This window comes from Giraffa tippelskirchi, chromosome 12 (assembly GCF_054371585.1).
Source record: "Giraffa tippelskirchi isolate mGirTip1 chromosome 12, T2T-mGirTip1v1.2.pri, whole genome shotgun sequence".
Lineage (NCBI taxonomy): Eukaryota > Metazoa > Chordata > Mammalia > Artiodactyla > Giraffidae > Giraffa > Giraffa tippelskirchi.
Window position 1 is genome coordinate 23,860,693 of NC_137286.1, and position 13,459 is coordinate 23,874,151.

Genomic DNA, 13,459 nt, shown 5'->3' on the forward strand with positions numbered 1-13,459 from the left:
ATTTAGGGCCTACCCTAATTGAGAATCATATCATCTAGAGATCTTTACCTTCATTACATCTTGTTGTTGTTGTTCAGTAGCTAAGTCGTGTCTGACTCTTTGAGACCCCATGAACTGCAGCACACCAGGCTTCCCTGTCCTTCGCTATCTCCCAGAATTTGCTCAAACTCATGTCCGCTGAGTTGGTGATGCCATCCAACCATCTTATCCTCTGTCACCCCTTCTCCTCCTGTCCTCAATTTTTCTCAGCATCAGGATCTTTTCCAATGAGTTGGCTCTTCGCATCATGTGGCCAAAATATTGGAGCTTCAGCATCAGTCCTTTCAATGAATATTCAGGGTTGATTTCCTTTAGGATTGACTGGCTTGATCTCCTTGCAGTCCAAGAGACTCTCAAGAGTCTTCTCCAGCACCATAGTTCAAAGGATCAGTTCTTCAGTGCTCAGCCTTCAATGGTCCAACTCTCTCATCTATACATGACTACTGGAAAAACCATAGCTTTAACTATATGGACCTTTGTTGGAAAAGTGATGTCTCTGCTTTTTAATATGCAGTCTAGGTTTGTCATAGCTTTTCTTCCAAACAGCAAGTGTCTTTTAATTTTGTGGCTGCTGTTACCAGCTGCAGTGATTTTGGAGCCCAAGAAAAGAAAATCTGTCACTGTTTCCACTTTTTCCCCTTGTGTTCTGTTCTGAAGTGATGGAACTGGTTGCCCTGATATTAGTTTTTTGAATGATGAGTTTTAACCCAGGTTTTTCCACTCTCCTCTTTCACCTTCATCAAGAGGCTTTTGAGTTCCTCTTTGCTTTCTGCCACTAGGATGGTATTATTTATGTATCTGAGGTTATTGATATTTCTCCAGGCAATCTTGATTCCAGCTAGTGCTTCATCCAGCCCAGGATTTTGCGTGATGTACTCCGCAAATAAGTTAAATAAGCAGGATGACAATATACAGCCTTGATGTACTCTTTTCCCAATTTTGAACCAGTCCATTTTTCCATGTCCTGTTCTAACTGTTGCTTCTTGTCCTGAATACAGTTTTCTTAGGATACAGGTAAGGTGGTCTGGTATTTCCATCTCTAAGAATCATTACATCTACAAAGGCTCTTCTTCCAAATAAGATTGTATTCTGAGGTTCTGGGTAAATATATCTTTTGGGGGAACACCATTTACCTACTACTAACAAGGTATGAGTGTGTTTATTGCTGGATTACTAAACTGATGGGCATGTGTTTAAATAAGCAATAAAGCAGAGGTACAGAGAAAGGGAATTTTGGGGGGCAGAATATGATAAAAAATGAAGTCCCTATGGAAAAGATTATGATTTAGGAATGCTTTTAATTTTAATTTTATATTGAAGGGAGAAAGAATTCATACTTTCAGTGCCTATGGTCTCTAAATGTATTAATCAATGTAATTTGTGAATTATAAATAGTTCATGTGGTTGGAAGGTGGGATTTAAGAGGAGTTATTTTGTTGTTGTTGGTTTTATTATAGTTATCAAGGCCACTGGTGACCTTTGCAGGAATAACCACCATATCGCTAACCTCAGAGGGTTGGGATTAAGGAATGAATGGAAGTAAGAAGATTGTTAGTATGGATATCACTTGCAAGAAGTGTGATTGGGAAGTGAAAGGAAGATTTGGGGATCTCTGAGAGGTGGTCTGTCACCTCTAATGTGCTCTGTGCTAAGTTGCCTCAGTCGTGTCCAACTCTTTGTGACCCCATGGACTGTAGCCCACCATGCTCCTCTGTCCATGGGGATTCTCCAGGCAAGAATACTGGAGTGGGTAGCCATGCCCTCCTCCAGGGGATCTTCCCCACCCAGGGATCGAACCTGCATCTCTTATGTCCCCTGCATTGGCAGGCAGGTTGTTTACCACTAGCGCCACTCTATAGTTGATTCATAATATGCTGTTTGTGTTTGAATGCTATGATTAGCTTTAACCTCTCTCAGAGCTTCCCAGGGATGATATCCACTGATAATGTCTCTTAAACAGCATAAAACAAGTTGTTAATCAGGACCCAAAACTTCCCCAGGTGCCTTCATTCTTTGTTTAAAGCAGTGCCTCACTGCCATCTTACAGTTGTAGTGACCTGAGCATGCCAGGCCAATGCCCTCTTGGTCCTTGGTACTAGCTAATTTCCCTGCCTGAATGTCCTTCTTCCTTGATTACCTACTTATCTTTCAAAGCTCAGCTGGACTATTCCATTTGTTTTACTGTGAAGTTCCTTATGAAGTTATTCATTCTTTAGAACTCCCATAGCACCCTTAGATTATGTACATAGAGTACTTATCACTGTACTATGAAATTTATTAATTTTCTGCCTCTCCCACTAAATCATTGAGATCATGATCCCTGTCTTTCCTTCTTCTAGTCCTCAGCTCCTCACATAGTATTGGGCATGTAGTATGAGTTCCATGAGTGTTGATTGAATTTTGTAGCTTGCAGTTAATACATGACCAAACACTAAATACATGTGAAGGGGGACATTGTTGGATGTCTTGCAAAGGGAACCAATCAGGAGAGAGAAAAAGAGAGGGGCATGGGGCAGACTCATTATCAGCTTCCATTGCCCACTCCTGTCACTACCAGAATCCAGGTTTTGTGCAGATGTTCACCTTCTTGCAAGCAGCCATGTGTCTTGGTGGGAACTCACCTTCACCCACCCCATGGATGGGTCTGATTGACCTTAACATAATCACATTCCTATTGTCAGTAATTGATTTGGAAATGGGAAAGTCACCAAATTCTGACCAGTCATACATGGGAGACTTCTGGGAAATGTTTTCTTGCCTAAAAGAACAAAAAGAGATGCCATCTTTTCTTTCTCAAGGTGTTGTCATGTCTGGAGAGGATACTCGGAAATGCTGAAGCCATTTTTCCATCAGCCTGAGAATGGAGCCAACGACTGAGTATGGAGGAACATAGAATGGTAAGAGCCTGGATCTATAATGACACGGCCAGGGTACTGACACTGCCTATCCATCTCCCTGCTCTTTGAGAACTAGTTATCGCCATTCATGTGTTTCCTTATTCTGGAAAGCTGTTTCAATCTGTTGCTATGACTTGAAACCAAAGGCATCCCAGCTGAAACAACTTACTATATAGTAAATATTCATTAATTATACAACTTTTATTTTAAAGTGGCTATAGAAATCAAAGAGCCTGTTCCTTGTGACTGTGTTATGCACCAGGATTTGGAAAAGTAAAATATTATATTCTTGTGGTGATCTCATAAGCCTAAGGTTATGCCATTCATTTGACTATGGCACTCAGATTGTAGAGGCTAAATTTCTTTTCCTGGAAGACTAAGAAAAATCTAGTCATGAGCTATCTGAGGGAAAGTAAACAAAGTTGTAAGACACAGACAGGAAACCTTGTTTTCATGGACCACTGACCCAAGGAAAGAGTTACTTAAGGAGATACATAAATAAATTTTTGAAAATTGAAGGTACAATTGCTTTTAGTTACATTAAAAAAAATCAAACCAGGGTGCCACTGGTACATAAATAGAGAGATAGAATAGAAAATTAAGAAGTAGATCCAAATATATGTAGAGATTTAGCACATGCTAAAGGTCCCATTTTGCTCCCTTGGTGGCTCAGTGGTAAAAAATCCACCAGCCAATGCAGGAGATGAGGGTTTGATCCCTGGGTTGGGAAAAACCCCTGGAGAAGGAAATGACAACCTACTCTAGTATTCTTGCCTGGGAAATTCCATGGATAGAGGAGCCTGGCAGGCTACAGTCCGTGGGGTCACAAAGAATTGGATGTGACTTAGCGACTAAACAACACACAAAACAAAAGGTCCCATTTCAAATCATTGGAAACATTGGGTTTTTACCAATGATGTTTGGACAACAGGGTAGTTGGCTATAACAATAAATATATAATTAAAATTGGAGCCATACCTCAAATGTTACCAAATAAATTCCAGATGGGTTACAGATTTTTAAATAGAAATATGAAACCATAAAATAGGAAAAAAGTAAACAATTTTCTTGTAATTTATGACTGAAGAGCACCTTTAAATATATGACAAGTTATAGCAGGCATAAAATAAAAGATTGAAAATTTTAACCAGGTTTTTAAAAATGTATCCATGCAAAAACAATAATAGCTGGGTCAAAAGTCAATGGACAAATCAGAATATTTTTGTCACCACTACACAATCAGTAAGAAAAAAATAAAAAATGCAATAGAAAAATGGCAAAGGATGTTGTGTCAGGTGACATGAATTTGCAATTTGGCAATATCAAAATTACAAATACTAAATCTTTGATTCAGGAATTCTACTTACAGGAATAATTTATAATAATTCTATTAGTGAAAGTTGCTCAGTCTTGTCTGACTCTTTGCGACCCCATGGACTACACAGTCCATGGAATTCTCCAGGCCAGAATACTGGAGTGGGTAGCTGTTCCCTTCTCCAGGGGATCTTCCCAACCCCAGGATCGAGGTCTCCTGCATTGTAGGTAGATTCTTTACCAGCTGAGCCACAAGGGAAGCCCTATTCTATTAAATTACAGACATACTCTTATATGTGGAGATCACTTCAGTAGTTCAGTTCAGTTGCTCAGTCATGTCCAGCTCTTTACGACCTCATTGACCACAGCACGCCAGACCTCCCTGTCCATCACCAACTTCCCGGAGTCTACTCAAACTCATCTCCATTGAGTCGGTGATACCATCCAACCATCTCATCCTCTGTCATCCCCTTCTCCTCCCACCTTCAATCTTTCCCAGCATCAGGGTCTTTTCCAACGAATCAGTTCTATGCATCAGGTTCCCAAAGTATTGGAGTTTCAGCTTCAACATCAGTCGTTCCAAGAACATTCAGGACTGATTTCCTTAGGATGTACTGGTTTGATCTCCTTGCAGTCCAAGGGACCCTCAAAAGTCTTCTCCAACACCACAGTTCAAAAGCATCAATTCTTCAGCACTCAGCTTTCTTTATAGTCCAACTCTCACATCCATACATGACTACTGGAACAAACCATAGCCTTGACTAGACAGACCTTTGTTGGCAAAGGAATGTCTGCTTTTTAATATGCTGTCTAGGTTGGTCATAACTTTCCTTCCAAGGAGCAAGAGTCTTTTAATTTCATGGCTGCGATCACCATCTGCAGTGATTTTGGAGACCAAAAAAAAAAATAAAGTCTGACACTGTTTCCACTGTTTCCCCATCTATTTGCCATGAAGTGATGGGACCAGATGCCATGATCTTAGTTTTCTGAATGTTGAGCTTTAAGCCAATGTTTTCACTCTCCTCTTTCACTTTCATCAAGAGGCTCTTTAGTTCTTCTTCGCTTTCAGCCATAAGGGTGGTGTCATCTGCATACCTGAGGTTATTGATATTTCTCCCAGCAATCTTGATTCCAGCCTATGTTTCATCCAGCCCAGCATTTCTCATGATGTACTCTGCATAGAAATTAAATAAGCAGGGTGACAATATACAGCCTTGACGTACTCCTTTTCCTATTTGGAACCAGTCTGTTGTTCCATGTCCAGTTCTAACTGTTGCTTCCTGACCTGCATACTGATTTCTCAAGAGACAGATCAGATGGCCTACTATTCCCATCTCTCTCAGAATTTTCCACCATTTATTGTGATCAACACAGTCAAAGGCTTTGGCATAGTCAATAAAGCAGAAATAGATGTTTTTCTGGAACTCTCTTGCTTTTTTGATGATCCAGCAGATGTTGGCAATTTGATTTCTGGTTCCTCTGCCTTTTCTAAATCCAGCTTGAACATCTGGAAGTTCATGGTTCACGTATTGCTGAAGCCTGGCTTGGAGAATTTTGAGCATTACTTTACTAGCATGTGAGATGAGTGCAATTGTGTGGTAGTTTGAGTATTCTTTGGCATTGCCTTTCTTTGGGGTTGGAATGAAAACTGCCCTTTTCCAGTCCTGTGGCCACTGCTGAGTTTTCCAAATTTGCTGGCATATCGAGTGCAGCACTTTCACAGCATCATCTTTTAGGATTTGAAATAGCTCCACTGGAATTCTATCACCTCTACTAGCTTTGTTCGTAGTGACGCTTTCTAAGGCCCACTTGACTTCACATTCCATGATGTCTGGCTCTAGGTGAGTGATCACACTATCATGATTATCTGGGTCATGAAGATCTTTTCTGTACAGTTCTTCTGTGTATTCTTGCCACCTCTTCTTAATATCTTTTGCTTCTGTTAGGTCCATACCATTTCTGTCCTTTATCAAACCCATCTTTGCATGAAATGTTCCCTTGGTATCTCTAATTTTCTTGAAGAGATCTCTAGTCTTTCCCATTTTATTGTTTTCCTCTATTTCTTTGCACTGATCACTGAGGAAGGCTTTCTTAGCTTTCCTTGGTATTCTTTGGGACTCTGCATTCAAATGGGTATATCTTTCCTTTTCTCCTTTGCTTTTTGCTTCTCTTCTTTTCATAACTATTTGTAAGGTCTCCTCAGACAGCCATTTTGCTCTTTTGCATTTCTTTTTCTTGGGGATGGTCTTGATCCCTGTCTCCTGTATAATGTCACAAACCTCTGTCCATAGTTCATCAGGCACTCTGTCTATCAGATCTAGTCCCTTGAATCTATTTCTCACTTCCACTGTATAATCGTAAGGGATTAGATTTCGATCATACCTGAATGGTCTAGTGGTTTTCCCTACTTTGTTCAGTTTACAACTAAATTTGGCATTAAGGAGTTCATGATCTGAGCCACAGTCCGCTCCTGGTCTTGTTTTTGCTGACTGTATAGAGCTTCTCCATCTTTGGCTGCAAAGAATATAATCAATCTGATTTCGGTGTTGGCCATCTGGTGATGTCCATGTGTAGAGTCTTCTCTTGTGTTGTTGGAAGAGGGTGTTTGCTATGACCAGTGCGTTCTCTTGGCAAAACTCTATTAGCCTTTGCCCTGCTTCATTCTGTACTCCAAGGCCAAATTTGCCTGTTACTCCAGGTGTTTCCTGACTTCCTACTTTTGCATTCCAGTCGGCTATAATGAAAAGGACGTCTTTTTTGGATGTTAGTTCTAGAAGGTTTTGTAGGTCTTCATAGCACTATTCAACTTCAGCTTCTTCAGCATTTCTGGTCGGGGCATAGACTTGGATTACTGTGATACTGAATAGTTTACCTTGGAAACAAGCAGAGATCATTCTGTCGTTTTTGAGATTGCAACCAAGTACTGCATTTTGGACTCTTTTGTTGACTATGATGGCTACTCCATTTCTTCTAAGGGATTCTTGCCCACAGTAGTAGATATAATGGTCATCTGAGTTAAATTCACCCATTCCAGTCCATTTTAGTTTGCTGATTCCTAAAATGTCAATGTTCACGCTTGCCATTTCCTGTTTGACCACTTTCAATTTGCCTTGATTCATGGACCTAACATTCCAGTTTCCTATGCAATATTGCTCTTTACGGCATCGGACCTTGCTTGTGTCACCAGTCGCATCCACAACTGAGTGTTGTTTTTGCTTTGTCTCCGTCTCTTCATTCTTTCTGGAGTTATTTCTCCACTGATCTCCAGTAGCATATTGGGCACCTACTGACTTGGGGAGTTTATCTTTCAGTGTCCTATCTTTTTGCCTTTTCATACTGTTCATGGGGTTCTCAATGCAAGAATACTGAAGTGGTTTGCCATTTCCTTCTCCTGTGGACTGCATTTTGTCAGAACTCTCCACCAAGACCCATCCATCTTGGGTGGCCCTGCACAACATAGCTTAGTTTCATTGAGTTATACAAGGCTGTGGTCCATGTGATTAGATTGGTTAGTTTTCTGTGATTGTGGTTTCAGTCTATGTGCCCTCTGATGCCCTCTCTCAGTGCCTAGTGTATTACTGGGGTTTCTCTTACCTTGCACTTGGGGTATCTCTTCACGGCTGTTGCATCAAAGTGCAGCTGCTGCTCCTTACTCTGGACGTGGGGTATCTCCTCTTGGCTGCTCGCCGGAGATCACTTATTGACAGGGTAATCATTGCAGCCTATTTGTTATATCATAAAATTGAACATAATGGAAATGTTTATCAATGGGAGAGTGGGTAGACAAATGAAGAAATGTTAATATAATAGATTACTATTCATCATCAAGAAAAGATTGAGGTGGTCTTTGCGTACTGGTATGGAATGATTTTTAAGATATAGTAGGTGAGAAATGCCAGGTACAGAACAGAATAGTGAGTTATCATTTGTGTAAATAAAAGATGGTGAATGTATGCCTTATACAAATTCACGTATATATTTCTGCAAGAAAAAGTAGGAAGGTGATGATGCTGATGCCTTTGGAGGGAGAACTGGGTGGCTGGAGCATGTAGGTGGGAGGGAGTCTTCACTGTATATCACTGAATGCTTTTTGAATCGTGAACTATGTGAAGATATTACCCATTCCAATTCCAAAATAAAAAATTACACTTAAAAAGATATTTGGAAAGGGAGAGAAATAGAAAACCCTCAGTGGTTCAAAAAATGAAAACCAAAAATGTGTAACTATAAATTGGATTCAGTAAATGCAGCACACCCATATCCAGCATGAGTGGAGCCTAGCATCTCTTGCACCATTTTCAGCCCTCTGCCCCCCACCTCAGGTAGACTGGGCCTTGATTTGCCTGCCCTCAACTCCCTCCCCACAACTTTCCACTCCTCCAGCCCCAAGCCATGCTGTCTGCCTGAGATTCTCCTCTAGGCTTCTGTATTCTTCACACCCAGGGGAGAGCACTAAGCCGAGGGCATCCTGTATTTCTCTGGTGGGCATCGCTGATAGGAGCAATTGTTTGGAGAGTGAAAGAGTACTTGAGACTCTTAATTTTGGAAAATTAGACTAGGACAGAAGAAAACAAAGCAATGTAGGAGGTTTTCACCTGTAGAGTAGCCTAATAGGGTGGATGAGAGGAAGTGCTGTAATAATATATCACAGAAGGAAGGAGAACCACGTACTTGTCACACTTCAGCTGAATTTTTCTCTTCCCAGAGCTCCTTAGTTGATGCCTTATTAACACCAGAGGAGATTTGATGACTTGTCATATTCAGTCCTGACTATTGAAATGAAAAGGATAGAAAATGAAAAGTATGGAAAATGAAAACCAATTGCATTCTTTAATTTTAGTCATCCTATTCTTGGAGCATATCGAATACTACTTTGGGTTCTTTCATTGTTCAGGTTATTAATAACAAAAGCCAAAGTATTTCACATTCCTAAAGAGTCTTTCATCTCAAAGGAGCCAAGGTAATTCACTAATTCAGTTACCTACATTTGGTAATTATTTGAGGATCACTTCACCCAGGGGTGAATTTCGATGAGTTGTGTGACATAGCCAATAGTCACTTCATTCTCCAGTCAGTGTGGAAGGAAATGAATAGCTAATGTGAATGTCCTCCTGAAGGATTTGCCCAGTGAAAACTTCAGGGAGATGGATGCTGAAAGAATGTAATTAACTGCCCGAAATTAATACCTCCAACCTTACTCAAGGTTTCCTGACCTCTTTACTAGAGTCATGGTGGAGAGGTGTCTTCTCTCAGAACGGGGCTTTCTAGTAGCTGAGAGACCTGTGAACAGCAGTCACTTGCTGTATTTTTTGAGTGATAATAAATGGTTTTGTATTTTTAATTTGTTCCCATGTATTCACTGTCAGGATATAGAAATACAATTAATTTTTCCATTGTTGCAATTGATTTTTGTATGTTGATTTTGTTATCAGTGAACTTGCTGAATGCACTTATTAGTTCAAGGAATTTTTTTTTTTTTTGAGATTCCTTTGGATTCTATGTAGACCATAATGGCATCTGCAAACAGGGGAAGTTTTAGTTCTTCATTTCACATCTGTATACCTTTTATTTCATTTTCTTGCCACATTGGGCTAGCTAGATCATAGCTGAATAATAGTGGTGGTAGCAGACATCCTCGTAGGCATCCTTACCTTGGACCTGATCTTAGGGGGAAAGCTTTCAGTCCTCTAGAGTTAAATATAATGTTAGCTTTTTCATGAATACTTTTTATCAAATTGAGAAAATTTCCTGCTGTCCTACTTTTCTGAGTTTTTATCATGAATGGGTGTTGAATTTTGATCAAATGCTTTTTCTATATCAGTTGATACACACTTGTGACTTTTCCTCTTGAGTTTGTTAATGTGATGGGTTACATTGGTTGATTTATGAACAGCAGGCACTCTGATACCATCTCATTTTAAAGTTAATTTATAAGGAGTAGTATCTTAATCATGTGACCCTATTTTGTGGGGAGAGAATGTGGGGATCAGAAGCTGGAGTTCTTCCAGCAAAGAGCATACAGCTCAGTCTACCTCACTGAATGCAGTCCCTTTTTTCTCCCTTCCACCTACTCTCTACTATCACCCAGAGGTCAGGAAAATGCTGCTAGCTTGACAACTGCCTAATCCCCATGAGACTGGTCATCAGACAGTATACTATGCAATGTGGCCACTGCAAAACTTATGTTTATGGGAGCACACTCACCAGTCACCATTTCTCAGAGAGAATCACTCCACTTCTCTTCTGCGTTCCAGATAGCACATGCGTGTATTTTATTAGCAGAAGCTAAATCTCATCTAGATCCCTAGCAGAAAGGAAGTTGGGAAAATATGGTTTTATGCCTTCCCAGCCCCTGTGATCCAGAGGGGAGGATAGAAAAGGGTGGAAATAGAAGCTGAGGACCAAGGGGGTGGTATCTAGTACTCTTTTCTACCTCGATGGATCTTACAGAAACCTGGGACCTTCCATTGTCTTTCCACAATTACTCTCTCTTAAGTCTCTTAATTTTTAATGCCATCTTTTCTGTTTTATTTCTCCTATCACCATTCAAAAACCCATTCAGAAGGAAGTATTTGCAGAAGTCTAATTGGGGTGGGAAAGTAGAGTGGAAAAAGAAAGAGACAAGATGCAATGCAAATCAAATATATTCTGTTTCAGTGATGTATTTGAGTACGTTGTGTTCATGTAAAGATGTTTGAGAATGTGAGAAAAGAAGGCAGACAGAGCCTAACTATCTCCAGAAGAGTCTGGATTTTGGCAGCTGGGAGTGGTTGGATGGGCACCTGTGGTTTGGAGATTGGGTACAGAGTGAGCAAGGGTTAAAGACAAGGGCTCACAGGGGATTTGCGGCTCAGGGATGGGACGTGACCTTACAGAGAGGAGGACAGGCAGTGATCACACTCAGAGAAACAGCTGGAGGATTTGAGCAGAACAAGCTGCAACTTGATTGGCAAGTCAAAGTTGATATCAAGTCTGTTGGGAAAGAGAACTTGCAGTCAGCGTCTGAGATTGCTCCAGGGGCTCTGACCATGTAAGCCTCAGCTGTTCTGATTTGAGGTGGCTTAGGGTAGAGGGCTGGAGAAGGAAATGGCAACCCACTCCAGTATTCTTGCCTGGAGAATCCTGTGGACGGAGGAGCCTGGTGGGCTGCTGTCCATAGGGTTTCACAGAGTCAGACACGACTGAAGCAACTTAGCATGCATGCATGCATTGGAGAAGGAAATGGCAACCCGCTCCAGTATTCTTGCCTGGAGAATCCCAGGGTTGGAGGAGCCTGGTGGGCTGCCATCTATGGGGTCAAACAGAGTTGGACATGGATGAAGCGACTTAGCAGCAGCAGCAGCAGCAGTGTAGAGGGGAGCCTTCTATAATCAGAAGGCCGTGCTTTTGGATCATTTTTCTGGGGTTTTGAAGCTAATTCTGTGGATGGGTGCAGGATTTTGTCAGACAAAGGCTGATTTCCAAGGTCTCAAGAACTTTGTGGTGTAGCTCTTTTGCCAGGGCTCAGGTGAGATGTTCTGCTGAGAGACAGATTGATTAGGAATCCAAGTTGTGGGAACAGCTCAGGAGTTTTTTCCCGTTTCTCTCCTTTCCTCTCATTCTCTCCCCCATCCATCCTTCCTCTCTGCTCCATTGTCTCCCTCCCTTCCTCTGCATTCCTTCCTTCCTTCCTCCCTTTGGAAGGGCTCTTTCTTACATGGAAGGCTATTGAATCCTTGGGTACAGTGGTGCACAGAGCCTGACAGGTCAGAGAGGTCAGAGCTGTGGGAGGAGCCACTGAGTGACAAGACACTTCTTTTTTTTTTTTTTTTGACAAGACACTTCTTAATGGACACAGCTCCTCAGCTTCCTTCAGTCTCTATTACACCCCAGAGAGCAGCCACCACAGGGCTCTCAGGCTCATTAGTTATTCTTTTCAAGTTTTTTATAATTAAAAAATTTTTTTGGCTGTGCTAGGTTTTCAGTACTGTGCACAGGGTTTCTCTAGTTGTGGAATGTGGGGGCTACTCTCCAGTTGTGTTGTGCGAGCTTCTTATTGTGGTGGCTTCTCTTATTGCAAAGCATGGGCTCTCAAACTCCATCTCAGCAGCTGTGGTCTGTGGTCTCAGTAGTTGTGGTGGACAGGTTTAGTTGCCCTGCGGCACGTGAAATCTCCCTGGAGCAGAGATGGAACCTGTGTCCCTTGCATTGGCAGGCAGATTCTTAACCACTGAGCCACCAAGAAAGTCTTCATTAGTTATTCTCCAGGGGGTTAAACCAGCTGGGTGGCTGGTTTTTTTCCTGCAGGGGTCAGGGCACTTTCACTGCTTGATAGGTAGGTCTGTAAGTGTGGGCTGTTGTTTCCAAGAAGGACCCAATGAGCATCACCAGATCCATTGGCAGTGTTAGAAAACTGTCATCTCAGGAGCAGCAGTGTGCCCCATCTGTCCTTTTCACATATGAAGAATTAAACATTTTTCTACGCCAGTGATTTTCAAATTATTTTAGCCTTTACATTCCTTATTTCCTCCAAATGAAATCTTACTTGGAAATTCCATGTAAAAATTAAATAGAACAGGAACTGTTCGAATTGACTAAGTGGTCAAGTTCAGATACTTATATATTCACCCCCTCCCTCCGTTGAATTACATCCAAAATTTTTCTAGAATTTTATAACATTGTATTACGTGTTTTTAAAGCTTGTTATTACTCTTACTCAGTTTTAAGGGGAAAGAAACTAAGGAACGAAGGGACTAAAAAACTTTGCCAAGACCATGCTATAAGCTTGAATCAGTCAGAAATTGTACTCGGCTGATCTGAAGATTGGTCTAAATAAGACAGGCTTTCTTTTTTTCTCATCTAACAAGAAGTAGTCAGTGTAGGGCTGATGTGGTGGTGCCATGAGGTTTAGGGGGACCCAAACACCTGGCATCTCGCCATCCACAGTCCCTAGGATAGACCCTCATCTCATGTTTATAGTATGGCTTCCGAACCTTCAGCCATCTGATTAGCATCTGGAAGATGTAGAAAGAGGGAAGACAGTCCCTGTAATGGGGGCTTTCTGGAAAGACTCCATCACTGTTACTTACATTTCAGGCAAGTCATAAGAAATTTTAGGCAGGGAATCCTGTCATTCCCAGCAATGAAGGGGCTCTGCCAGTGATGAAGAGGAGAGGCTATACTGGGTGGGGAACTAATAGTCTGCCACAAACATGATGCCCAAACCTGCT

At 41.4% G+C, this 13,459-nt stretch overlaps 1 protein-coding gene across 2 annotated transcripts in view; it reads left to right on the forward strand.

The window, feature by feature from the left end:
* The window catches only part of EGLN3 (egl-9 family hypoxia inducible factor 3), a 457,661-nt gene that overhangs the window by 258,943 nt on the left and 185,259 nt on the right, over window positions 1-13,459 (forward strand). For both annotated transcript variants that reach the window (XM_081547999.1, XM_081548000.1), the window contains one exon: window positions 2,838-2,936. In XM_081547999.1, the coding sequence (XP_081404125.1) occupies window positions 2,919-2,936 (18 nt within the window). In that variant the 5' untranslated portion in view covers window positions 2,838-2,918. The remainder of the gene's footprint in view (window positions 1-2,837; window positions 2,937-13,459) is intronic.